Raw genomic sequence first — 26,640 nt, 5'->3', positions numbered from 1 at the left:
GTACTAGCTTGCAATTAAGTAACAATGATTGGTACTATAATACACACATGATAACATTTCGGTATATAATAATGAACATTATGAGTATATATTTAAAGGCATATGGTTATGCTTACGCAGTACAAGTCTCTGATCACTTAATAAAAATTTCAATAATAACAATAACAATGATAATAATAGAGAAAGAAATTAAGAAGGCGGTGGAGTGGAGTTGACTCAAATGAAATGAGAAGTCACATACAGCGGAATCAATTGAAAAGCCAGCATAAATAAGGCTGCTTTTGTCTCTTTTTAATTAATAAAATAAATTAAATTGTGTGGCTTTTCTCTTGTTTTTTTTAGGGTAAATACCATTTTGGACCCTGTATTTTGCAAAAGTTACAGATTGGACCCTATGTTTTGTTAAATGACAAAATGGACCCTGTATTTTCTAAAATAGTAAAAATAGGACCCTGAGCTTAATTTTTGACAATTTTATTTTTTATACAACCAACTTGAAGACAATGCTTAATACGAACAGATACAAAAAATATAAACAGTTTTGTCATAGCACTTTTAGATCGGATTATAATTAAACTTTATTTTGACAAAAAATCAATTCAGGGTCCTATTTGTACTATTTTAGAAAATACAGGGTCTATTTTGTCATTTAACAAAACACAAGGTCCAATTGGTAACTTTTATAAAACAGAGGGTCCAAAATAGTATTTACCTTTTTTTTAACTATCATTTTCCGTTTACTTGTATATTATTATTTAACTCAATTTTTCAAAGGGCTCTTTGTGGCTGTGGGCTAGCTGTGGCTGTGTTAGCTTTGTCTCTTCCATACATGGCACCCTTCATCTTTCTTTCTCTTCTACCTTTGACTTTAAAGCTCTTCTGTCTGTCTCTCTCTCTCTCACTAGTGACCCCCCGCTCCCATACCCATTCATAAATTATATTAAACACAATTATTATTATTATTATTATTATTTTAATATTTAAGCTTTAATATTCATTATAATATAGTATATATCACTTTGACGGTGTGCTTTTTGCATATATACCAAAAACAGCTGCCTAAGCCTAGTAGCCTCACCTGGTATAGTACTATAAATAAATATTCTAGTCTCCAACTTGTGTAATTTTTGGTGTTAATATAGATAGGGAAATTATTATGGTACGTATAGAATTAGATCATCAAATTTTATTAATATAATGGGCCAAAGGGTCCACCTTCCCACCAAATGTGTATTTAATCATCTAGTAATTAATTAATTTATTCACTAGAAATATGCCAAAAGGTTGAGAGATTTTTCATCATTAAACTATGTACAAAGAGATTTCACCTTTCCGTTATTATAAAATGAACCTTATAATAATTATTATTATTATTTATCTTTAATCACTCTGCTGCATGCACGTCTTGATCTTGAAATTTGATAATTAATTTATTATTAAATGATTTTCACACCATGGATCCATGGCCAACTCATCCCCTGTTTATATATTTTTTTTCTTCTTCTTCTTCTATTATTTGCACCAAACCAAACTTAACTCCAATCCACATGCCTTGTTTCATCACCATACAACTTCTTTCATGACCCCACACACACCTTCATTACCAACTCTTCACTCCTTTTATAAATAACCAATATTTCCACCTTAAATATACTCTTATCTATATATACTTACATATTCTAGATACTCATAAAAACATAAGAGAAACAGAGCAAAGGCAATAGAAGAGTTAATATATATGGCTATAGTTTTGAAGAAGAGTAGTAATGGATACTCAAAGATGGAAAAAGAAGACCCAGAAGAGAAAAACCATCGAAGGGCTCAGTTTTTGATCTACAAAGTAATGGAACAAGCCGAGTCAAGAAAAAGAACCTCGTATTTGAGATTAAGAATAAAGAAGTTGAAGGTGAAGATCGGAAAAAGACTGACCAAGTTGAGAAAAAGTCTAAACACAGCTAGAATTAATGTGTACAGACAAGTTTCTACTCAATTGAAAACTTGTAAACGTTTGTTTGGTGGTACTTCTGCTCAGACCACTCTTGTTCCTATTTTCGCATGATTATGTTTTTCTTATGTTTTTTTTCAACGAAATTAAACATATCACGATTTGAGTCAATCCTATGGTACTATATAATCAATACATACATAGTTTTAATTATTATCTTCTTCCCCTGAGTTTCTTCTTATTATTGTTATTAATATCATTATTATTACAGTTTTATAAAATGCTGTTTGGTAAATTCTGAATGAGAAGATTAAAGGCACATGAAAAGTTATGAAGATATATAGTTGATTACTGCTCCCTTGTGTGCCTCCACGATTGAGACTTGAATTGATTAGACAGCTATATAGTAGAATCCTTTCATAAGATTTGTGTCTTTAATTTTGACAAATACCATTTTGCCAATTATACATAAATATATTTAGATTTATTAATTGTTCTTTTTAGCTCCTATCCTTATTATAATTAACCAAAAGATTTTTGTCACTAATTTTAATTATCCACTAAAGTATATGAGTTTTGGTATATATTTTTCAAAAACTTGAGTAGATTATCACGATTAAGTGTTGTTATAATTATGTCTCTAACAACAGAGGAATTTGATCTGGTAGTTTATGAAGTAGTAAAGATCAGTAGTACTACCCGTTCAATGAATTTGAACATATAAAATATATTAATGAAGATGTCAAAAATTGAATAAAAAAATCTTAAGGAATCGACCTAGAGATTCCATCCTCAATGGCGGAGTATAAATTAATTAATACATTATCAGGTCATTAGATTAAGTTAATAACATGATTAAATAATTTTAAAATTAATCATTCAAAGTTGAGAAAAAAGATTAATGCACAGCAGTGAGAGAAGGCGGATTATTACTATATGCATTGATCAGATCTTCAGGCATATTAAATTCATGATCAAATTTGATCTTCTTGATCTATCCAAAATTAATTTTCTTGTTCCCATTTTCTAAACTTGATGACTAACTAACTCTTTGGCCAAAAGTAATTAATGATTTGGAATTTACTCAAAATAAAATGTATTGAGACTCAGTACACTGTATTAGTTAAAGAGATAAACTTAAATTTCAATGCAAGTATATAATATTGTTGTGTACTTTGCTGTAATCTAAAGATGTGATGTATATTACAACTCTATTTTAAAATGATAATATGAAAGATTGATTATATATATTATATATATACACTTTATATTTGTATATACATAAGAAAAATAGAAAGAGTTGCACAAATTTTTTTATATAACATATTATTATACATAGAAGAATATATATATCTTTATATATTAAAAGTGTCTATCTAACGTCAATTCTTGTTTTAACAGAATATACTTAAAAATAAAAGAATATTCTGTTAAATTTAACGATTAGGTTTGATCTCCCGTTTACAAATAAACCCAATAATTAAACCAAAAAATTAAACAATCTTTTAAATATTAATAATCTCTTTTTAAATTAAAAAAATCATCTTAGCCACATATCTCTCTAACAAACCTATAGAATATTAATATTTTTATTAATAATCTCTTTTTAAATTAAAAAAATCATCTTAGCCACATATCTCTCTAACAAACCTATCTTGAGAGAATATTAATATTTTTTTTTATTTATTTTTTAGAAAAGAAAAATCTTTATATATTAAAGTTAACCTCACGTTATCTAATGTTTTCTCTAGATAAGCATAGGAAGCATAAATACCACTTCTATCTTTGTGTGATATATACCACTTCTGTCATTGACCCACTTTTTAGCTTTATAAATGGAGATGTTCATATAATATTAACACTTTACAGAATATTTATAGATATAAACTTACATTACAATGCTATGTTAAAAAAAGAACTAAATAGAATAATCTACTACTCCAATAATAAATTTATTTACAATTTTATAATTACACTAATATTATTTTTAATACATTATTAAATAATATTTCAAATATAAATATTTAATTTTTTCAAACAAAAAATTTGTAATCTTTAAAAATAAAATAAATTCAAAATCTTAAAAAGACCAAAATCTTAAATAAAACTAGCAATTAATACGCGCCATTTAAGACGTACATTCACCTAAATATATATATATATATATATATATATATAATACCTTTGTCTTATTCTTATCTCAAATTCTTAAAATTATAGAAAAACAAGTGTCTCTAAATGAACACAAAAAATTTCTATTTATACTTTTTTTGATATCACAATTTGAAACTTAAACTGATAACCTTTCATAGATATTATGCACCCAATATTGAGTATGAGTAAATTAAAGAAATGTAAATCACAAACATACCATAATTTTTATAGCATTAACAATTTTAAATTAAAATGTGTAATATTTTTACGCACTTAATATAAGTGATAATTATAAAAATTATAGATACTACCAAATAACTCAACTCTATATTACAAAATATTGACAACTCAATAATATTATTATATATTATTTGTTTTTACACATATTTAATTTAAATATTTTATTATTCAAAAACAATATAAAAATATATGCCCAATTTTGAAAGTATATATACTCTCACAGTTTATTAAAAAAAAAAAAATACTCTCACAGTACAGATATATGTTCGGTTTTCTTGAGAATAAAAAATATATATGCCCAATATTGTTTTTTTTTTTTGCTGAATATATGCCCAATATTGTTGTGTTATTATAAAAAAGAAAAGATCCAAACAGTGACATACACTCCTTCCCAAGATGATTCCGTACGGTACTCCTACCTGTCTTTTTTTCTTCCCTAATAAATAGACAACTTATTCGGTACAATATTTTATCCAGCTTGCTAGCCTACACACAAATTCTTAATACTCAGTTCAACCAATATACAAGACCTAAAAGAATTCATCTTCATTTTTCTTGCTTATTTCTTAACCGTTTAGTTAGCGTTTAGTTGGAGGTAATAAATTAAAATAGAATAGAAAATAAACAATTTTCATTTCATTTCTTTATTTAGTTGCATATTAAAGTATTAGAATGTTATTTCAATAGAATGACATTTCCATCATAATGGTAGAATTTTCCATCATAATGGTAGAATGACTATTCCATTTTAAAATGGAAGGAAATACCATTCTAATACATAATGAGAAAAAATTTGGTAATTTTTTTTATGTATTTTAAATTTTATTTCATTCCTATTCTCATTCTTATTCTTATATCTTCATTCCTCTTAACCAAAAACCACCTTTAGTACTCCACTACTAGAAAAATACTGTATAAAACCCGAAAATAAAAAGAAAGAAAAAAAAAAGACACCGAACCTATGTCTAATGTCTAACATCATAAGTAACTAATACTTTATAATTAATTAATAATCTTTTATATTATTTATTAATTTAAAATAAGATATTTACGGCAAAATTCTTTTAATATTTATAATTATTACATATATAATCATAAAAAAAAAATAATAGTAAAAGTTACTATTTTTATTGCATTAAGCTCAAAAATACATAACAATATATTAATTGATTACTTATTTAATAAACTAAAAAAAATATGTCTTGGGTGTTTTTATGTAGATATTTAACAGACTTAATTTAAAATCGTAAGATAAATTACTTTTGTCATTATTTTTTTATTAGAATCGTAACAATTTAAAATATTAAAAAAAATTCGAGACAAATATCACAATTAAAATATACAATATACCGTATGCAATATGTGGTATTACTAAAGTGTTTTTTCGTTTTTGGTTCTTTAAGATGCCAAATAAATGAAAAGTACTTTGGAAGATATATAATATAATTGATTCATGTAAAGCACGAATTGATCTCTTCGTGTTTCATGCAAAGCACACCTATAAAAAGGTTTGGTTCCTGTTAGGTCGCTGGCTGGGTCCACATCCACATCCACTCTATATATATATATGTATATAACTAAGTCAAACTATATGCCAAAAGAAAAGGAAGAACAAAAAGTTGGTCAAATATCTAAGCTATGTGAGACTCAGACTCAGACTGACTGTGTTTGAAGACCACGTGCTTGAGATGTGGATTAATCGATCTACCACTCTACCAAATGAAATGTATGTACAGAGTTTGGCCTTTTTTTTACTTTTTCAAAATATAGTTTGGTCTTTGGTTTGGTGCATAGATGAATTATAACGTGTCATAAAAGTATTTATTTAATTTAATATTAAGTATTTAAGTCTCACCTACTTTATAAAAAATCAGTAATTAATTACATTATAGCAAATCAAAAAATAATTAAAAAAAAATTACATTATAGCAATTCTATTGTGAAAATAAACGGCTAATTAGTATTTCAACAAATGAACAAGCTATTAGGGAGTAGGGAGTGTAACGGCGAAAATTAAAACATGCAATTTTTAGTGGTTTGAAATACTAATTAGAGCACCCAAGAGTTCTAATTAACAATTTATATTGTTATTTTTGTAGTGTAAATTAATAAATATGGGGTTATGTACATGATTAGACTTGTATATCAAATAGGGATCGGCTTACTTTCTATTATTTTTGACAAAACATTGCAAGATTATTTATTTTATTTTTTTTGATAATATTGATGTGTGATACCATATGCTGCCGACAAAGCAAAATTGCTCAAATATTTATATTCTAAATTTAAATATATGAATCCTTTTAAAATACGAAATTAAAAGAAATGTTTGGCCTTGGACACAATATTTTTTTTCAATGTTACTTTCCAATATATATTTTTAAAATTTTTGTAAAATAGTCTTCCTAATATACTTGAGAGTTGATACATTTTGTAACACATATTATACAATGTTGAATTTACTTGACTCTTATTGGGATGCTATTTCACAAAAATAAATTAGTAAACTATATAATACTTTGCGAAAATTAAATAAAATAAGTAAACTATAGAAGAAAAAAAAGAGATATAATGTCACCAATCACTCATAAAATACATATATACTAATACTAGTGAAATGAAAGTTATTTTTTTTATGAAATGTGAAATGAAAGTTATTAATAATGAGTATAAAACATAAAAACTAAATTAAATTAATCACAGTGTCAATAACGGGGCCCTTACTATGGCTAAATTTAAGGGCCCAATTCGAAAATGGGTACACTATGAACTGAGTCCCTCCCTCCCTTTAGTGGGAAAAACCCCAATAAATGGTTTTCATTGAAGGGTAGTTGTAGTAGTAGTCACCAGCTATATTTGGGCTTCACTTGTTTAGAAGAGGCTGCTTCTTCTCCCCCCATTTCTCCAATCGACTCTTGGCCTTATCCACCTGAGACAATTTCACTTGAAATAAATCATTTCTTACTTTTAGCCTTTTTCTTCTAAATTTCATGCTTTTATGAGAATATATATAAGTTTAAATTTATTTATGTTGAGTGTTCTATTTTACCACCAAACTGGGAATTATAAATTATTTATGGGGATTATTTCACAATTCAAAAATGACAAAAAATTTACATTTTACAAGTTTATAATTATTTTCTTTTACATTCTTATAGATTTTAAGTTTTTATTTTTATAAAACTACCGAGTGTTATTTTTACCTTGCTGTTATAAAAAAATCAAATGTAAACGTTTTTTTTTAAAAGTATAACTTGTAAAAAGATGTAGATTTTGCAAAAAATAAAAAAAAATCCGTAAAAAATCTTAAACAAAATCCTGTAACACATTTTTTTTCTTAATAAAATGGTTATAATAGAAAAAAAGAAAGGGTAATTTTTCCTTTACCTCTTTATTCCAATCTGTGCGAAAAGTCACCCATAGTAGAATAAAAGTCTGCATCATAGTCCCTCCAATCATTCCAGACCATATTCCCTGTATATTTATATGGGATTGTGATTATTTACTAATAATAAAATCATTTTACATAATAATAGTTATTTAATTTCATTTTTTTTTTCAAAGAACAAATGGACTTCTTGGACATACCTTAACACCAAGGTCAAATTTAAAGCCCAGCAAACAGCCCAAAGGAACCCCCACTACATAATAACAACCCACATTCACGTATGCCACAAATGCTTGCCATCCACACCCAACAGCCACCCCTACATTTCATAATTAACAATTAATATTAGAGGTATGTGTCAAGCATTATATAAAAGTAGTATTTTGTCATATTTTTTAAAAATTATTATATTAAGTTATATGATTATAACAACATATAATATTTAATTACATCAATATTAATATTATGATTTAAAAAATGATAGACACCACTAGCATTTACAGTCTACTTCTTAATTAATTTTCGTGTTCGAAAACATATGCCGCAATATTTTTTTTTAAAATTCTTTCATGGTGATGTTCGTTATACTTATACCATCATCTTTGTAAATTTTTAAATTTTTTTGAATAATTTATAATGACAAAAATAAATTTAAATTTTTTTTAAACAGTCGTGGTAAGCTGGATTATAGGAATTCTATTTTCGGTATTGTAAATTATTTAAAAAATTTTAAAATTTTAAAAGATAATATTATAGCTATAACAAATCATTATAAAAAAAATTTAAAAATATTCTTGTATATGATTTTGAACATAAAGACTCACTGCAAAATTGTAATTAGTAATATTTTATTTTAATATTAATATAATTATCATTTACTTAATTAATAATTAATAACACAGTTTTAGAGATCAATTGATCAATACATACATATTTAATTAATAACTGTCTTTGTTAATCATATACATTTTTTATATATATTATACATTCTGTCTTATAACTTTTATATAGGGATAATAAAATAGAACGGAATAGAAAAAAAATATTTATTTGATTGTATATTAAAATATTAGAAAGTTAATAAAATGATTAATTATTTTGGTAGAATTATTATTCTATTTTAAAATTAAAAAAAAAAAAACTAATCTAATGCATGTGAAAAAAAAAATTAATAATTTTTTTATACATTTTAAATTACTAGTATATTGTTACGTGCGATGCACGTATGCTATATTTTATATTAAGTATTATATTATGAGTTCGGAAGGAAATAAATGAATAAAAAATAAATAATATTTAATTTAGAGAGATTTGAATAATAAATTTAAATTAAACTTTTATGTCCAGTAAAAACATATTGGAAACAATAATAATAAGGTTATAATGTTGCATTTGTTCCAGTTCTTAAAATAATAGCAGCAAGAACATATTTGAGCTGGAAAAACAAATATTACAAAATTAAGAATAAGTAAAGCGTGTGTAAATTAGACAAAGAAGGAACCCTCAATTCTCAAAGTCTCGATTATAAAGTAACAAAGAAGTATTAAAATTTCATCTGCTCATTATAAAGCCACCTTCACTCAAAATAACACAACAAAAGTAACAAAGAAGTATTAAAGGTGTAAATTTTATGTTTCAGTAGGTGAAATTGAGAGAGAGACTTTTGTTGTGTTTTGCCTGTATGGGTGATGAATGGGTTAATAGTAAAGATTGTTTAATTTTTTGGGTTTAATTATTGAGTTTATTTAAAAAAATTGTAGTTTGTTAGAGAGATATGTAAGTTAATCGTAAATATTGTTTAATTTTTTGGGATTAATTATTGGGTTTATTTTTTGAAATTTGAATTTAGCCGTGTAAAAAAATTTCAAAAATGATAGGATTTGTTAGAGAGATATGTGGGTAAGATATTTTTTTTAATTTAAAAAAAGATTGTTTAATTTTTTGGTTTAATTATTGGGTTTATTTATTTGTTAACGTTTAACGTCTGTTAAGTTAATCGTGTAAGGCTAAATAAAAAAAGGAATCGTTAAACCAAGAATCGTTAAACCAAGAATTGCCGTTAGATAGGCACTTTTAATATATAAAGATATTTCTTTCCTATTCTTATTCTTTTTTTGTTTTTTTCTTATTCTTATTCTTATTTTTTGAATGTTTGTTTTGTGCTGTCTTATTATCCGATAACATTAATTAGTTAAAAAATATAATCTAATCAAATGTATAGTATTTCGTTAACTATAAATAATAATTAATTACCAGATAAGACAGGTTGAACACCATTAAGAACAAGAGTGACAGCTAAGAAAGGACAGAGATCAGAGACAGCCTCGGCCACCGTGTCACCGCCGGTAAAAGCATAGCTGATGACGTGGCGAAGCGAGAGCACTAAGATGGCTTCCGCCACCGCTATCAGGAATGATATCAAATTCACTACTTTTACTGCGAACGCTGCTGATTTTGCATTTCCAGCTCCTAATTCATTGCTCACCCTTACACTGTTCTTATATATATATAAATATTCATTTTATGTCTTAATTATTAAATACTCTTTCAACAACAGATTATATAAACTATAATAATTTAATGCTAATGTAATCCATAATAAAAAAATATTTTAAAGACTAACCTCGCAGCTGCGTTGAAGCCGACAGAAACCATGAACACTAAGCCGTTTATGGCCATGCTTCAAAAACAAAGAAAACCATCCATGCATGAACACTTAATAATTAGAATAATTTTCTTTGTCAAATTCTTACATCATCACAAATAGAAAAATATATATATTTATTATACATTAATTGTTGAATTGAATCTAATTTTTGAACACACGGAATCAATTTTCCGGAAGATGGTAATCAAATGGGAATCGTTACTTTTATTTTTGCGAATTTACTTTTACTGTGTGTATTTATTATATATGGGAATAATAATAAAGCAATTAATATATATGTTGATGTGTACTGTGTATGTTATCTGGGATCGATTCACATGCGCTCTGTTTTTGTCTTTATCAAAAACGAAAACTCGATCAGATATATATGTAAGTAATTTAAGTAGAAAATAAAAGATATTTCTTTTTGAGTTTCTAATTCTCTAATAATTAATATTATTATTTATATATAAAAAAAAAATATAACGCTGCAGTCACTCCATATATAGTATATGATATTTTTCATGACTTATATTCTTATTAGTAAATAAGACAATACATTATATGGTGAAGAATCCGGAATATAAATATTTATATAAATCTAGACACATAAAAGTAGATCAGTCATTCTCATGAACATGCTTCCCACTACAATATATTAATTATTTATATATTTTTATATACAATTTTCCCAATCGACGTAATCGTATACAATTCTGATTTTGCTGCCTTTAGTTTTGCATAACTACTCAAATTATCAATATATATTACTATTATTATATAATCATTTTGTTACAAGAATGTGTGTATACTACTAAATTCTATAAAAGGACAAGAATATCTCGTTTCAGAAAAAAAAAATATTAGCTACTTTATTAGTTCGGTAAAATTAAACAAGTACTACTTATCATTAATATGGAACATCATTTTTATTTTTTCTAAAAGGATCATTAATACATGTAATTTGAGTGTATAATTATGTGTATTGATAGGAAGTCTTAATCCTATGAAAAAATTATCAACTATTCCACTTGAGTTTATGTTGAGTCTGTTATATAAATTAGTCATTTTACCAGAAAAAAGAATATCAGTGTCAATTTGCAGAATCTATTTATTGTTAGGATTCAGACAAAAAGGCCCGACTAAGGCATACATTTTTTTTATTATTATTATTAATAATGCACTGTCGTCTTTTCAATATTATAATATTGATCGTAGTAAAAATAAAATAAGAAAACGATAAAGAGAAAAATAAAGAATTGATTTGACCTTGCTACGTACCATATGTATGCGAGAAAATTAAATTTATCAATAAGAGTAACATTTTCAATTATTGAAGATATAAATTATAATTAAGTATAGGTAGAAAAGAAATAATAAAAATTAAACTCAAATTCTTACTTCATTAGATGATAATAACTCAATCATTTTCTTTACACTCATTAGATAAAAATTTCATTGTCTTATATAGTTATCTTCATTGCGGTATGACCACATACATGATATGTCAAAATTTGGTACGCGTTGATTGAAGGCCAACATTTTTATTTTAATTCTAATTTTTCAAAGGAAAGGCCACCATATTAAATGTGCAATAATTTGCTCATAAAGAATGCCAGTAGAAAAAAAAAAAAAGTATAATTTAAAAGCACAATAATTGTGTATAGATCAAAAGTGAGAGACCATGCAGAAGTCCAAGTCTTTTGGACAGTAGTTTTCTCCTACCTAATTCTCCATATGTAAGGCATCTCTAATTATATTCTTTATTTTATTTTAGCTAAAACAACTAAAATATTAAAATAATTTTTATTATTATTTAATTATTTTAATAATATTTTAATTTTAATTTATCAAATATAATTAATTTTATAAAATAATGAAAATACTATTAAAAAAATTTATCTACAAAGCTTTTTATTTAATTTTTATTATAGAGAGCTATTAAAGAGACATGTTCTAACTAACTACTCACCTATGCGTTTTTTTTTTTTTTAATTTTTTTTCTTTTCACAATTGAAATATAACAATTAATTCATATATCAGCATTGTAATTTTTCTTTTTTAATGAAAAATAATAAAATATAAATATACTTACCAAACGGCGATAGAATCCAAAGCAAGCTGAGGGTTATCTAGTAAGCCAGTGATGAGAACCAAAACCTGAAAATACCATGTCTCCAAACAAAGCATCACCGCCGAAGCACCTGACAACTTGAAAAACTCCCACAGCCCAGAAAACGCCTCTACACTAAACCCATTCCACGTCATCTTACATTTATCGCTTACCAAAATGTAACCGAATTGGGCCCCAACGATGATCCACCACGACAACGACAAAACCAGAGAAATTCCAATAAGCCCAAAGCCCAATTCGAAGGCCACGGCCCAACAAGCCACCAAGTGGAAAATCAACGTGACCGCCGATATATACGCACTGGGAGTGACGATGCTCTGAGATTGGAGAAACTTCTGTATCGGAAAGTTGACTGCGTAAGCGAAGATTTGTGGTATTAATCCGTACACGAAGAGAGCCGCGGCGGAAGCCAGCTCAAGCGGCTCGCCAAGCCAAAGCAAGAGCGGTTTTGATAAAACGTAAACGATAGTTAAGGGAAGACCAGTTATGGTGAGAACTACAGTGGCTCTTTGTAGATATATCCCAAGCATATCGTATCTTTTGGCCCCATATGCTTGACCGCATAACGTTTCCACCGCGCTTCCCATCCCTAACTGTAAATATTTATTAATAATAATAAAATTATATAATTTTATAAATAAATATAATTAATATTTTTTTTAAATATATGTATATATATATATATATATACCATGAGGCCATAGGCGAAGAGTTGGATGCCGCTGTTGCCGAGGGAGGAGGCGGCGAGCTCGAGGTTACCGAGGTGGCCGGCGTAAATCCGAGTGGAGAGTGACATGGAATTATTGATTAAATAGACGAAGATTGCGGGAGCAGCTAAGCGGAAGAGGAGTTTGAATTCGATACAGGAGGCTTGCCAGAGACGATTGGTGAGAGGCAGTTCGGTGTCTGAAAGTATTTTCTCGAGACGAGAATCCGACGAGTGTGCTGATGCTGATGGTGTAATATGATCAGCTTGTTCTATGGAACTTATTAGCAAAGGAGAAGTATTAGTATCGTCATGGTTTTCTACTGCTAATTCCTCTTGATTCTGATGATGAGAACCCATAATGTTGTTAATTTGGGTCGCAGAAGTGGCCACAGATACAATAGAAATAAAAGAATGAAATTAGGTGTTTTGAAGTATTATATATATTTATAAAGAGAGAGAGAGAGAGAGAGAGAGAGAAAGTGAGAGTACTGTAATGGAATCAGCAGTAAATTATAATATAGAATTTACAATTTCAAAAATACCTCCTATTGGGTTGTTTAGAATATATAAAAGTCCATAATTACTTAACTATAATAATTCAGTAATTTTTTCATAAATAAAGATTAGAGCATTGCTATTCCTGTTTGGCATTTTAAAGTAATGCCTTTATAATTAATTAAGGATAATCAGATATTGAAACCATCACGAGAATAGCACCATCACACTGCTATTCTTGTAGTGTTTGACACCAAGTGCCCATTTACATTTCTTTAAAACTCATTCAATAATTAATAATTATTGCACTTTTTAAAGTCAAAACTTATTGCCAGAAAAAGATCAGAGACTGAATTGATCAAAAAATAGTTATATATATATAATATATGAACATGTACTTAAATTACATTTTATGCTAAAAATTATATAATTATTCAAATTAAAATATGTTAATTTTAGTATAAGATGTCACATATATTAATCATTATTTTTTGAAAGGAAGTCACATACATTAATTTAAAATAAAACAATTGGCCTTACAAAAAAAAAATACAACAATTGGAAATGGATTTATTTATTGTATATAAATGGGATAATAAATTAATGCAATGAAAATAAAATGTGCAAATCTGTTAGGGTGGTGTGGTATCCGTGTGTGGTTAATAATAATAATAAATTAATCATAAATGTGTTCCATAGATTGATTTTATTTTCATGTGGCACTACTTTAGTCATTTGAAAAAAAATCAACGTGGCTAGCTTAAAATATGAGAATACTAAAGGCATCACTCTCTATGATGTAATATTATAGTATTGCTAGGTATTTGTGTAATTAAATATTAAATTACATATAATAATTTTAAAGAATATTATTAAGTAATTTTAAAGTAACACTTCTACTAATTATTACTAGTACTTAATAATAATGCTGTTTAAAAGTAAAACAATATAGCAAGGGAATAGAAGACTTACTCAAATAAATAATTACTTGAGCAACAAATGATAACTCGCTAATAGAATACTAAATATTATATCCAAATCAACAAAAAGTGAGGAATCGTAGCAGAGAGACCATGAATCACGGCATAGAAGCTGAAAGATCAAAGAGAATAGATGAGGCAATAATTCAATAGCAATATAGGGTTTGAGGGTTTGAGATTTAGAAAAAGAAATTATAAATGATTATCCTAAATAATCACGATTGGTTGCTCATCCTCTTGGGGTTAGTTATTTTATTGAGAATTTTCAGAGATTGTGTTTCCGGTTAGGTTTATACAATTAAAATTTAAAAGTAATATTAATTTATTTAAAAATTAATATTAAAATACATCTTCATAAAAAAAAATTATTATTTTTAAATAGAAAATTATTTTAAAAAAAAGTTACCCATAAATTTCTCATAAATTCAATTAAAATTTAAAAGTAATATTAATTTATTTAAAAATTAATATTAAAATACATCTTAATAAAAAAAATTATTATTTTTGAATAGAAAATGATTTTAAAAAAAAATTACCATGAATTTTTCATGAATAGATATTATAAACATATTACGGTAAATTTTGAATTAAGATGATAAGTACAAATACAATATAGAGACTAAGGAAGTTGAGTGCAGATTGCGAAAGAAAAACGACAGCAAATGCAGACGCATACATGTACAAACGACAATATATATTGTGGTGCTGTTCTGTTTGTACTACTGGCATTATCATGATCCACGTCCCAAAACAAAAATCAAAGGGCTATGATTATAATCTTTCTAGAATCATTAATGGAGAGATCTTTAATTTCAATTATATATAATTAATATTTCTATCTACACGACCAAAAAATGAAAATTATAATATCGATGTTATTCACTATTAGGTTATTTTTTTTTTGAAATTTTTACACTAATTAAAAATCTAAAATGATAAATTTATTACATTAATACCTATACACGGCTAAACCAACTTTTTTACACATCTTTTATATTTTATTACTATTTTACCACATGCATACACAATTCAACCTTTTTTGACACGTGATTGATTGATTGATGCATTACATCAATCACTCTATACATCATTTCTCTCTTTTTTCTCTTGTTTTTCCTTTTATTTTCTATTTCTTTTTCAGTTTTTTTTTTAAAAAAATAATAACCTTCATAGCTAACACTTCCCTCTTCACAATCACAACTCCATTTTCACTCTTCTTTTTGTTCTTCAAATTTTTTTTCAACTCCCATCAATCGTTTTCTCTCTTTTTATTTTTCTCTTAATATATAAATATGGTTGTAACTTATTCTTCATCAACTCCTTCCCTTGTTCAAAAAAAAAAATTTTAAAATGGAGTTGAAATCTTTAGCTAATAGAAACAAGGGTAAAGTGAGGATGATGACTCTAATTTTGCTCCATTGTCGAAACGTGGGCGAGCTCTTCCAAAGAAGAAATCAAAGGTGGCAGCCCATGAAAAAATTCCTCAAGATGATGCTAAAAAAAATGATCAAGATGGAGTTGGTCTTCAGTATAAGGTTTGATTTTAGTTTCTTTTTGGTTTCGCCCATATTTAAAATTTGTTTGTATTTGCCATTTGTGTGTCTTGTGTTTTTCGATTTTACTATTCTAGGTTTTTTATTTTAGCATTTCGTTTGGTTTTTTAGGGCTACTATTTTTTTAGTTTAATTTATTTGTTCTTTTTATGGGTTTTTCATTTTCGTTTGTTTAGTCTTAAAAACTGTTTCATTTTGTTGTCTTTTTTTTTTTTTTTTTTTCTGTTTTATGTTTTTCCAGATGTTTTATTCTTTTTCATTTCAGTTTTTTCATTTGATCTATTCTAAGTTTGTATTAGTTTTTTCACAGTTTTTTAATAGTGTAAACACGTTCTGTATCTATTTTTTTGGAAATATGTTTTTGTCTAGTTGTTTCCTATCCATTTGTATATCATCAATGGGTAACAATTTAATTTATCATGGATGTTGATGTTCAAAGAGTTTTTTCTGTATTTTAGTTTGTTTACAGTTATTTTGTAGTTTTATTATAGTTTTGCTACTTGCATATTATATAAACTATCTTAAAACGATAATGCAACTATAATGCAACCAAAACAAAAAATAAACAGACTTATACGTAACGTGTTGTCCCTTAATTCAAATTTGCTCTTCTTATTCTGTTTTTTTTAAAATATATTCCACATTGGAAACCAATAATCAACCAAAATGCAACTATATATAACGTAGATCTATTATTCATGAGATTTTTTTTTTAAAAAAATTTCACATCATACCTTGTTTTGGATTCGGGGGGAGCTCTAGATCTATTTGTTACAGATCTACATTTCATGAATCCGGATTTCGATATTAGGGGGAGTTGTTTTGATCGAATAAAACCGAAAATAATTGTGTAATTTTAGTTTCTTCCTGCTTTTTCGGTTTTTTTTCGTAAATTTCTATTTAGATCATTGCAGGTCTTCTTTTCCAGTTGATTTCGCCGGAATTAATGGTTGTATTTTCTTCGTTTTGGTTTCATTTTAGTTGTTTTGCGGTTTTGAAACGATCAAGGTATGTCAGCTTCAATGTTCGCTCCGTGCAGCTAAAGGTTTAGTGCATGTGGTATTTTTGTAAATATTTGTATGTGGACTGTATAAATGTTTAATGGGCCGGCCCATAGTATTTTTGTAATTTTTTTTCCTTTTTTGTATTTTTCTGTTTTTTTCCCTTTTTTTTTCTACTCTATATATATATAGTAATAGTAACACCAATAGATAATTAATAGTTTTTAAAGAAATTGATATAAATATATATAAATGTATACACATATAATTGGATAGAAGTTGTCCGTTAATAATGAATTATGGAATAATTTGCGGTATAAATGTTTAAATTTAATTTTTAATTATAAAAAAATAATATTTAAGTTTAATTAATTAATAATTAGTTCAAGTTATTAAATTTTTATTTTTTAAAAAAATAATTTAAATATACCAATATAACTTAAGTATAATTACTATAAAAAAAAATTCTTACCACAAATATTTATACCATAAAAAAAAAGTATAATTACCATAAAAAATTAAACGAAAGTTAAAATTAAATATTTATACCGTAAATTACTCTTAATTTTATTGTAAAGTATCATTTATCATCTAGTTTAGTCTAAAACCGATTGAATTCAATTGTCATTCAATATAAAATCTTCATAATAATGGACAGTACTAATTACTAGAATTTGGATGATGGCCACACCAACATGCATGTGGTAGTCTTGGGATGGTAGGCAAGTAAGTGTACAGTACAGACTCCTGTATTTCTATCTTCTTAATTATAAGTTATAACATATAAAATTTCACACAACAAGCTGCAAGCACAAATAAATATATATATTCCTATGTATCTATATATAATATTAGTAATAATTCTCGGACGTTTTTTATCATCATATACGTATTCAAATCAGTTTGCTAAGATCATGATAGGTTATGATTCATATATATAATATACGAGATGTTAATATATTAGACAACAATTCATAGCCATATGTTTTACTTTTCTTTTTTATCATTTATGAATAAATATAGTATTTATAAGGCTAAAAAAATGAGCACCATAAACTACGCTATCTTTTTTCACATTTTTTCAATCTATACTAGTTAGAAATATATGTGTGTTGCTTAGTTTGCTCTGCTCTTGTGTGTACAGCTTGTAGTTGGTATTCCTTCATTAAAGAGAATCTTTTTCTTCTTGATTGAAAAAAAAAAATTATTAATTGTTTTTTTTTGTTACATATGGTTACGGCCGGTAAAAAATAATTCAGGCTATAAATTTAAATATAAATTAATTGTATAATATATAGGGTTTTTTATTGCGGGTATACGTATATATATACGGTACGTACATATTTAGTTTCAATTACACAAAAATAAGTTACTCTCCAATGATACTCCCATGCATATAGAAAAATAAGATCTGAATATTAATTATACAGATCAACCGACGTCTATATAGATTTTTTTTTTGTTACAAATTTCAGAAAAATTGTTATGATTTAATCCAATTTATATGGCTCATCCTTCACCTAATTACTGATCACTCCACTTATCCAAACGAGTTTTCGCCTTTTCAACCTGCAAAATTAGTTAGATATTATTCAGAGTATGATCAACAATGAGCTATAGATCCCTCTTTTATTATTTTTTTATTTGACAAACATTGCACGTGTTTTTATCTAATTTAAAAATTGAGTATATATATTATTAAGAGTATCGTTGTTATTGGGCACCACACGTGTTGGCTAATGATAATTAGTTAGTATTTTTTAAAAATTATATTATATAATCAGATTTCATACTTAATTGAACTAAAGGGTTTTTAGCCTTTCTCTATAAGTAATTAACCAAGAAAAAAAAAACTTCGACCCATCGTACGTATAATCCTTTTCATTAATAATCATTTCCACATATAGTGATCTGATCAAGTATATATACTTTTATTAGTTATTTTAATAACGTTAATAATTAATTGATAGAGTTGATCATCAAGCTCCCTTTAATTGTAAGTTTAAAGTTACAATATAAGCGTTAAAACTTGGAAAAATACCTCTTTATTCCAGTCAGTCCGAAATGTTACCCATAATAATATAATAGTCTGTATAAGAGTGCCGCATATCATCCCTGTCCAAATTCCCTAATTAAATAAAAAAGATTAAGGTATTAATATATTGTTGTATAGTTAATTTACACACATGCATAATTAATATTTATTTAATGAATTAATTATTATTACCTTAGCTCCGAGATTGAATGTGAAGCCAAGAAGTGCACCCAAAGGAATACCAATAATATAGTAACAACCCACGTTTACATACGCCACGAAAGCTTGCCATCCGCACCCAACAGCCACACCTGTGTCATTCAAACATTTGATCGAAGTTTTTTTATTTTTACACTTTAAAACAATTTTTTTACATTTTTACCGAATCCTTATTGCAACTAACGGAACAACCTAAATCGCAATTAAAAATCGTATAACAATCTACATAAAAACTACTGGAGAAACCACTTTAAAAATCTAAACCGTAAATTTAAAAAAAATAAAAAATAATATATAAAGTAATTTGATTTTATTAAAAACAATTTCAGAAGAACGTACTGTAGTAATTACTATTAATGGTACCTAACAACATATATATTGACAACATTATTGTACATAGTTGAAATGATTTGGAACAGTACTATATATACAATATTAAATGTGAGAAATTTATGGCATTATTAATTTATGCATGGGCGTAGCATATAGTCACTGGTGAGCCAGCCCAATATTTTAATTACTGGGGACACATTTTTTTTAAGATATTAATAAAAAATATATTTTTATTGAAAAAATATAAATTTTATAAGGATACAAATAAAAAAAAATACATAAATTTTATAAAAATATGTAAGAAGATATATAGAAGAAAAAATATATTTTTATGGGATTTTAATATAAAATACCAAAAAATTCACATGCAAAATTAGTATTATAAAAAGTTGTGGATATATACCCTCTTCTCTCCGCCACTGTATATTATATAGTGTTAAACTAACGTTCAACTATATATGTGTTTGGTGTTATTTTGTTATTGTACATGTTGGTTGGTTTGTCTTATTATATATAAAATATTAAAGGGTAATATCTTATTTTGGGCCTGTGTTTCTGAAAATTCTGATTGGGACCACTTGTGTTTTGTTAAATGACAAAATGGGCCCTTGTATTTTCTAAAATAGTAAAAATAGAATTTTCTCAGGCTTAATTTTTAACAAGCTTTTTTTTAATACAACAAACTTGAAGACAATGCTTAAAACGAACAGTCTGAAAAAATGTAAACGATTTTGTCATGCTTTTAGATCGAGTTATAATTAAACGTTATTTTGACATGAAAAATCGATTCAAGTCTGTTATTTGTCTTATTTTAGAAAATACGGGATGCATTTTGTCGTTGTAACAAAATTCCAGTGTTAAGCTTTTGTAAAGCGAGTCGAAAAGTACGTAGTAGAAGTACTAAACATACATACTGTTGACTGTTTTTTGTGAACTATTTAATTGTAAATTTAAACAAAGGCGTACATAGATGATGATGTGGCATCATATAATACATATATATGAGTCATATATATATATGACAAATATTTGACAATAATCTGAAACAAATAATACAGGAAAATGTATTGATGTTCTTAAAAGTAGAATACTTTCTTGCAAAAAGAAAAGAAAAAAAAAAGAATATTGATATATTTCATGAGTTTAGGTCTTGATTGGTTAACCTGTTAATTACTAATTTCACCCCCTCATGAATGAAAACTCCATATTACTGAAATGTTTGTCATTATACTAATTACTTCCATTAGCGGCACCACGTGAAATAACAAATCCAGACAACACAAAATTAATGATATATGTTAAAATATACAATCACATCAATATGACTAGATTACCTTTAAATCGATTTTAATAATATTTAATTGTACATTAATTAATTATGTTGGATTGGATACATGGTTGTGTCATGCATGCATGTGTTTGTCACTGTTTTGCCTTTTTCATATATTTTTTAATTATATAATATATAACTATTTATCATTATCATGGATAATTAAAAAAATGATGTAGTGGAGTGGAATAGAGAGTAATTAAAAAAATAAATAAAATGTGTTTATTTTGTTACCGGATAAGACAGGTTGAATGCCATTGAGGATAATAGAGACAGCCAAAAAAGGAGTAAGGTCTGAGACAGCATTAGCGACAGTGACACCATCGGTGAATGCGTAACTGATGACGTGGCGCAATACAAGCACAAGGATGGCAAACACTAATGAGATGAGAAATGAGCTTAATGTTACTATCACCACTGCGAATGATGCTGATTTTGGATGACCTGCTCCTATTTCATTCCCCACTCGTACACTGCATACATATATATATGTAAAATATGTAATTTTAATTTATATATAATCATGCCTTTAATTATCACGAGCCACCAATAATTATCAAAAATAATATGATCAATGAATATTTATATATGCATAGTGGTCTCAAAAAATATGTGTTCACTAATATTCTATTTGCATTGTGTATATATATGTACGTAGCCGTAGGTTAAGATATTCACATTTCACATCAACAATTATTAATGATTTTTTTCTTTTCTTTTTTCAAAGAAAATTCACATTAAATTTTAAAAAAATCCATTATTAATTAATATATAAGTTGAAAAGTAAAGATGTTTGTCATTTAATGGTTTGTTAAAAGGGATAGAATAAATAGTTGTGATTTGTTTTATGATAGTTTTGCAATGTGTTTAGTGACTAGTAGTGTAGTATGATGATGATGATGGTAGTACAGTGATAATTTGATAGTTGGTTGTGTATATTGTACAAAATAGTTTAGCTTAAAAAAAGGATTGTATAAAAAAGTAGTAAGTTTTATTGGTAGTTTAGATGGTTACACTAGCTCTTCAAACCAAGCTTAGTACTTATAGGAAACTAAGTTGATACTATAAGTTTCTAATGTTTTTTTTTATTTTGAATTACAATTTAGCTTTTTAAGAATTTTTACAATTTTCTAGTTTCTTAGTTTTATAAATATAGGTGCCGTTTGGTAACACTTTTGTTTTCTAATTTTTTAATCACAAAATGAAAGTAAAATTTTTGTTTTTAAAAATTTTGCTTTTGAAAAACAAAAGTGCGTTCTATAACCACTTTTATTTTTTAATTTTAAAAACAGAAAACACAAGTGTGTTCTGTAAAGTTTATTTTCATTTTCATTTTTTGATTTTTTTTACGTCAGGTCTAGCTAGGTTCGGGGTCGGATTTGGGTTCAAGTCAGAGGCCGGGTTCAGCACCAGGACCTTGGGGGGATTTGGGTCCGAGTCATATGATCGAAGTCTAAGATATTGATTAAGAAAAAAAAAAGTGTTTAAAAAAATATTGAAAATGATTTTTTTTTTTGTTTTTAAAATTTTGATTCTCAATTAAAAAATTAAAAAGTAAAAAAAGTTTTATAGAACATGTTTTTGAAAGATATTTTTACTTTTTTCAATTTTAAAAACAGAAAACTGATTAAAAAAGTGTTACCAAACGACACCATAGTATAATGAATCAATGATGATGGTAGTATGGTGATAACTTGATAGTTGGTTGTGTAGTTTGACTTAGAAGAAGATTCTATAAGAAAGAAGTAAGCTTTATTGATAGTTTTGATGTTGGTTACACTAGTTTCTCAATCCAAACTAACTTCGTAATGGTATTTATAGGGAGCTAAGGTCGATACTACAATTTTCTAATTTTTTTATTTTAAATTACAATTTGAACTTTTTAAGAGATTCTAAAATTTTATAAGTTTCTTAGTTTATAAATATAGTTTTTAGATCAAATTTTTTCTAATTATCTTATCCTTGTATAAATTATACTAAAAATTTTTAAATAAGAAAAATATGTAGCACTTTTCATCATTGTTGTTTTTTTTATACAATACTGATTATACAGATTACCTAGCAGCCGCATTGAAACCCACTGCAATCATAAACACCCACCCAGATATTGTCATGCTGCACAAGAAAAGAAAAACACGTTATTAATTCTATAATTTAGGACAATGCTAAAAGATCTTAAAAATATTTTAAGATATTCAACACCATAAAAAAAATATTATATTGTGATTAGTATATTTTAACATCGAAACTTTACATATTTTAATTAACAACTAAAAAAGTGACATTTTTTTTAATAAAAGCTGAACTTTATTTATAACGATTCTTGCGCAATTACATCAATAATATTACTCGGAAGAGAATTAACCGAATAACTACGTTCAGCATATAATCATGAAGCTCGGACAAGACCATGAGCAATACAATTAGCAGAACGTTTAACAAAACGTAAATATATAAACATTGATTAATTCTGAAAACACTCTCTTGCATTCCTCTCGATGCAACAGCCAAAAAAAAAAAGTGACACTTTTTATTTATAGTAATGTTGGGTAACTTAGTAAAGCTGCCTATAATACTACTCTGTAACTAATTAGTGAATTATATTTTTGTGTCATTATAGATATCTGTTAGGGTTCTCTTGGGGGTGGCCATATGTTATATGTTGGGGTCAAATCAAATGCATGGATATTTCATAATTTTATTTGTATAATATTATTTATTAAATTAAAATATTAATTAATTTCTCAATTTTTCATTTTTGTTGCATGATTAATTTTTGCTTAGAAATGAGACACGTGGCTTACCAAACAGAGAGAGAGTCCAAGGCAATCTCAGCGTTTTTAAGCAAGCCAGCAATCAAAACCAAAATCTGATAATACCAACTCTCAAGGCAGAGCATGACCGCAGACGCAATAGATAGTTTAAAAAACTCCCAAAGCCCACTAAAGGCCTCCAAACTGAACCCATTCCACGTAAGCTTACACTTGTCACTCATCAAAATGTAAACAAACTGGGCCACAACTACTATCCACCACGAAAAACTAAGCATAAGAGAAGCCCCAATTAGACCCCACCCAAGCTTGTAAATCAACACCCAACTCAGCACCAAGTGAACCACCAGCGTCCCAGCGCTGATGTACGCGCTCGGAAACACGATGCTCTGAGCTTGAAGGAACTTTTGTATTGGGAAATTCGCTGCGTAAGCGAAGATTTGTGGGATCAATCCGTACACGAACAACGCTGCAGCCGACGCTATTTCCTCCGATTCTCCCAACCCAAGCAAGATGGGCTTTGAGAACGCGTAGATGATTGTGAGTGGAATCCCAGTCGCCATGAGTAGGATTGTCGAGCGTTGTAGATATATCCCAAGCATTCCGTACTTATGGGCTCCGTAAGCTTGTCCGCAAAGCGTTTCAACTGCACTTCCCATTCCAAGCTATATATATAGGAGAGATTTATTAGCTCATCTCACATTCCATCGATGTGGGACAATTAATACATAAATGAAAACGAAGTGATCAATAAATATTTTGTGTACCATGAGACCGTAGGCGAAGACTTGGATACCAGTGTTGCCGAGGGAAGCAGCGGCGAGTTGGAGATTGCCGAGGTGGCCACAGAAGATCTGGGTGGACATGGAAGTGACGTTGTTGAGTAAGTAGACGACGACGGTGGGACCGGCTAAGCGGAAGAGGGTGTTGAGTTCGATAGATGTGGCTGATTTGAGTCTTTGGAAGAAGGGAATATCAGGGTTTGATAAGGTGTCTTCTAGTTCTGAACTTATTGGGGATGATTTCATAGTTAACATGGGTTCGTGTAATTGTAATAGTAGCTGCTCGCTACTAATTCTTCTCGAATTCTCCATCTTAATTTTATTCCCTTCTCACAAAAAACTATGCACACACAAAATATATTCGAAAGAATCATAACACACACTACACACACATGTGTGTGTATATATATAGACTGGGGTCGAGATGTCGTATAACTGAGTGATGACTTGTTTTCTATTATTGATTGGACCACTGTGATAACGCACAGTAGCTAACATCCTACTACCTACCTCTCCATGGTGTAAAAAATGAGTAACTATAATATCTGCATCCTGTAATTATATATATATTTAGTATCATCATATTTATTTGAACGGGTACTTCTAATTATAAAATAGTGTCACTTCTGTCTGTGTGTGTTAATATTTTCATACACATATTTAGTACTGTACAAAATTTATGACCATTCAATACTCTGTTTGGGCAAATAAATAATTTGACATAATTTTTAAGATGTTGTTCATTTAGCATACAATATCTTTGAAGCTACATTTTATATTAAGATTTATTAAAATAGAAGAATCTTCTATATTTATAATACTCTATTAGAGAGGTACACCAACAATAAAGTGTTGAATTTATACCCTCCTTTTGAAAAAAAAGAGTTGAATAATCCAACATTATGATTAGTCAAGTAATTAAATTTGATTAGAACACTCATAAATTTAAATATCATCATTAATATTTATTTTTAGGAACAAGTTATCACCAATAACTTTTTACAGACGATAAATTGTTATTGATAATCATCAATGATAAAAAAGACACTATTTACTAACACCTTTCACTTACAAAATCTGTCGTCATTGAAACTTATTTTTTGCAAACTCGAATAAAATTTTCTCTAAATATAGCTTAATAAATAGTATAATCACTCTAATTATATTTATTTAATTTTGTGGGAGCTTTTTTACTATTTTAATCTATAATTATTAAATTAAAAAATGACATTTAAATTTTTAAAGATAATATTTTTGTTAGTGGGGGCTATAGCTCCCACATTGATACATGTGTGCGACTGTCACTGGTCGTCATTGAAACTTATTTTTTGCAAACTCCAATAAAATTTTCTCTAAATATAGCTTAATAAATTAAATTAAATTAAGAACGTAGAATTTTGTTAAATTATTTTAAAAAATAGAATAAAATAACTGATGAGAGTGATGATATGAGGAAAAAAGTTAAAAGAAAAACCCTTCTATATTCGAGCTCTAACTATAAATGAATTGCATTAGAGAACTTGTTGGTTATACTTATTAATGATCATTACTAATATTAGTACTGTGAGTATTATTACATTATTACATGTAATAGGTGATCAATACTTCAATTTTAAAATGTTTTTTATTCAACACAACATTAAATTTCTGTTTTCGTGTGAGGTTGGGGATTGTTAATTATTAAAATGACGCCCAACAATACCCACGTGTAACCTACTCAAATTAACTGATTTAATAAACACATAGTGATAATATATTAGTAACACACATGGTTTATATAATTATTGACTGAGAAGTGGCATGTACGGCTAGCTTCGTGGTGAGGGAGGGATGGGAAAAAGGGAGAGGTCATGAGTTCGAACCCAAGACCTTTAAGCTATTAAGTTTATATACGATTGTAAAATACCATTACGCTACACTCAAA

General features: G+C 27.3%; 3 protein-coding genes across 3 annotated transcripts; 1 reads left to right on the top strand and 2 right to left on the bottom strand.

The window, feature by feature from the left end:
• The first annotated feature begins 1,388 nt into the window (after positions 1–1,388).
• On the top strand, positions 1,389–2,244 carry LOC115706488 (uncharacterized). Its single transcript, XM_030634149.2, has one exon. The coding sequence runs from the start codon at positions 1,739–1,741 to the stop codon at positions 2,057–2,059; it is 321 nt and encodes a 106-aa protein (XP_030490009.1). The 5' UTR covers positions 1,389–1,738; the 3' UTR covers positions 2,060–2,244.
• Positions 2,245–6,888: 4,644 nt separating this feature from the next.
• LOC115707979 (protein DETOXIFICATION 40) lies at positions 6,889–13,752 on the bottom strand. Its single transcript, XM_030636103.2, has 7 exons — positions 13,200–13,752; positions 12,470–13,101; positions 10,351–10,407; positions 9,981–10,219; positions 7,928–8,046; positions 7,727–7,813; positions 6,889–7,268 (listed from the first exon to the last, which is right to left on the bottom strand). Exons 1-7 carry the CDS (start codon positions 13,572–13,574, stop codon positions 7,203–7,205), a joined length of 1,575 nt encoding a protein of 524 aa, XP_030491963.2. The 5' UTR covers positions 13,575–13,752; the 3' UTR covers positions 6,889–7,202.
• A 4,867-nt stretch (positions 13,753–18,619) lies between these two features.
• On the bottom strand, positions 18,620–25,282 carry LOC115704728 (protein DETOXIFICATION 40). Its single transcript, XM_030631936.2, has 7 exons — positions 24,702–25,282; positions 23,968–24,599; positions 23,222–23,278; positions 21,398–21,636; positions 19,474–19,592; positions 19,288–19,374; positions 18,620–18,815 (listed from the first exon to the last, which is right to left on the bottom strand). Exons 1-7 carry the CDS (start codon positions 25,026–25,028, stop codon positions 18,771–18,773), a joined length of 1,506 nt encoding a protein of 501 aa, XP_030487796.2. The 5' UTR covers positions 25,029–25,282; the 3' UTR covers positions 18,620–18,770.
• Between the last annotated feature and the right edge of the window lie 1,358 nt (positions 25,283–26,640).

The sequence above is a fragment of the Cannabis sativa genome, chromosome 1 (assembly GCF_029168945.1).
Source record: "Cannabis sativa cultivar Pink pepper isolate KNU-18-1 chromosome 1, ASM2916894v1, whole genome shotgun sequence".
In the NCBI taxonomy this organism is placed as follows: domain Eukaryota; kingdom Viridiplantae; phylum Streptophyta; class Magnoliopsida; order Rosales; family Cannabaceae; genus Cannabis; species Cannabis sativa.
The sequence above is the reverse complement of the archived record's forward strand: the minus strand, read 5'-3'. Positions and strand labels throughout refer to the sequence as shown.